Source organism: Vicia villosa, linkage group LG3 (assembly GCF_029867415.1).
Source record: "Vicia villosa cultivar HV-30 ecotype Madison, WI linkage group LG3, Vvil1.0, whole genome shotgun sequence".
Lineage (NCBI taxonomy): Eukaryota > Viridiplantae > Streptophyta > Magnoliopsida > Fabales > Fabaceae > Vicia > Vicia villosa.
This window is the reverse complement of record NC_081182.1, coordinates 58186337-58188788: the sequence shown is the minus strand read 5'-3', so window position 1 is coordinate 58188788 and position 2452 is coordinate 58186337. Positions and strand designations below refer to the sequence as shown.

At 33.3% G+C, this 2452-nt stretch overlaps 1 protein-coding gene across 1 annotated transcript; it reads right to left on the bottom strand.

The window, feature by feature from the left end:
• Positions 1–301: 301 nt before the first annotated feature.
• On the bottom strand, positions 302–1611 carry LOC131661568 (xyloglucan endotransglucosylase/hydrolase 2-like). Its single transcript, XM_058931151.1, has 3 exons — positions 1275–1611; positions 948–1141; positions 302–856 (listed from the first exon to the last, which is right to left on the bottom strand). Exons 1-3 carry the CDS (start codon positions 1545–1547, stop codon positions 478–480), a joined length of 846 nt encoding a protein of 281 aa, XP_058787134.1. The 5' UTR covers positions 1548–1611; the 3' UTR covers positions 302–477.
• Positions 1612–2452: the final 841 nt, after the last annotated feature.

Genomic DNA, 2452 nt, shown 5'->3' with positions numbered 1-2452 from the left:
ATTCTCTAGCTCTTCAAAATATTGCCTAAAGTCACCAAAAGTTAGGGGGTTGAAAGTTAGTGAATCCATTTCCATCAACTACCTTAATGGAAAACATCTTCCCAAATCATCCATGCTGCTCAATAGATTATTTTTGCCAACTTGTTAGCCAAAAATAATTCCATTTTAAGTTACATTTATTACTTTTGGAAACTTACGTTTTCTTTGTAAAAGAAAAAAAAAACTTTCGCTTTCTTTTAACTTTATATTTATTTTTTGTCATTTCCAAAAGCACAAGTTATCATAAACAATTCTAAAATGATGGAACTGATAAAATGAATGTTGTAAAGTATTTGATTTATTTGATCATGTGTTATATCATATGGAGACACAAAATATATAAAATCAAAGAATCATAAAAAATAAAAACAGAAGCAAACAAATACATTTGAAATAACTATATTAACTACTATATATAAGTTCTTCTTTCATGATCTTTCAGAACCTTGAACGCCTACACTCAGCAGGAATCCCTTGTGGAAATCGCTTAAGATCACTGCAGTAATTATATATCATGAAGTACTTCTGAACCCATCTCAATCTTCTTCTACCATAAGCATCAAGCTCATTGCTCTGCATTGTAGAATCAGAGAATGAATTGGAAGAGACAGAAGAGAGTTCAGTGGCTTTGAAATTGCGATAGTAAGCTGTAAAGGGTGCTTTGGACCAATCTGTTTTCACCAAACCACCTCTTGTTGCCCAATCGTCAGCATTCCATAGACTTGAATAGATTCTCATTGGTTGGTTCTTTGGGAATGGCACACCAACAGATTCAGCATTCTTGAACAATCTTATGGGGATGTTGTCAACTAAGAATCTGCAGTTCGTTATATCAATTTGTTAGTTCATGTTTGAAGCACTTAATTGAAATGTTAATACGAACTATTTAATATGATTTGGTTACTCACATAATGTGTTGTGGCTTCCAGACGATAGAGTAAGTATGGAAGTTCTTGGTTGGGTCAAACCAGAGGTAGAACTGTTGTTCTCTGTTTCCTTTGCCTTGAGAAAACACGTTTGTGTGGAGAATGTATGGATCACCAGTAACATTCCCCAAGAATTCAAAATCAATTTCATCATGAGTTGGCCCTTGTGATGATAACTGCACCATATCATGAAGAAGCTATGTTAGTTAAAGTTGTTTTGGAAAAGAAGCAAAGAATATAATGAGAGGAAGACAAGAAAAGAATCAAAGTGAATGAGTTTATTGATGGAAAAAAATAGGGGGTACTTACGTAGTAAGCAGTAACCGTTCCAGCAGAGTTTCCAGCAACAAGTTTGAGTTGCATATCAATTCTACCAAATAAATATTCTTTCTTGGATTGAAAGCCAGAGCCAGAGGTTTTGTCTAGAGAAAGAGATAGAAGTTGTCCACCATTGAATATCTTAGCACGATGATCACCCCATGTAAGATCAAAATCTTGGTTGAAATTAGCAGAACATGTAGCTACCAAGGAGCTAATTATCATAACTCCAGCAAGCATATTAATGCGAATAGAAGAAGCCATTGGACACAAAACTGTTTGTTATTCAGTTGTAATTGTAAATGTTGGGATGTGAATGAGACTAATATGTTAGAAAGAGGGTCTATATATATGCGTGTGTATGTATGTATTTGAATGAGAATAAAATGTAGGGTGGTGTGGGACGCGTGAAGGGAGGGAGTATCCTCAAAAGCTGGTGCCAGCTTTGCAAGTTTTCAGAGCTGGAACATTTTGTTTGGTCATTGATATTAAAATGTGCTTATACTTTTTTTTTTTGTTTCTGTTCAACAATAATGCATTTTATTTTACTCAAGTTGAACAGTGGTGTGCTAATATAGTTATGGTTTGGGTTTATGCATTGAACCAACCTTATGAAATATGAATTGTACTAATCAATGATGATTATCAGTGTCCTAATTACGAACTAGTACTTTACCCGTGCGATGCACATGTTTAGGCGGGATTTTGGTCTAAAGTTAGCGCGCTAAACATGTATTTTGTTTTAATATATTAAAGATTATGATATAGGTAGGCCTCGTTTTAATATGATTTGTACCAAACAGATTGGAACAAAAATTAGGTGGTGGATGCCAACTGGATGTGGATGTGATCCAGGAACCTATATTCCAATCATTTTTAAGATTTTAAATTTCAAATTTTAATCTTTTTGGAGACCCTTTTGAAAACACCCTACAGGAAACTCTAAAATAAGTGTAAAGATATAAATAAAGCTAGGGAAAGATATAAATAAAACCAGGGAAAGAACAATAGGGATTATATAAAATAATAATCATTCACATATAAAATTCATGATACCACCAAAACTTATTTTCACTCAAACTTAAGTGTAAAGATAAGTGTAAAGCGCTCTTTCAAATACATAATAATAAATTCATGTATCACTAAAACTCTAAAATAAGTGTAAAGAT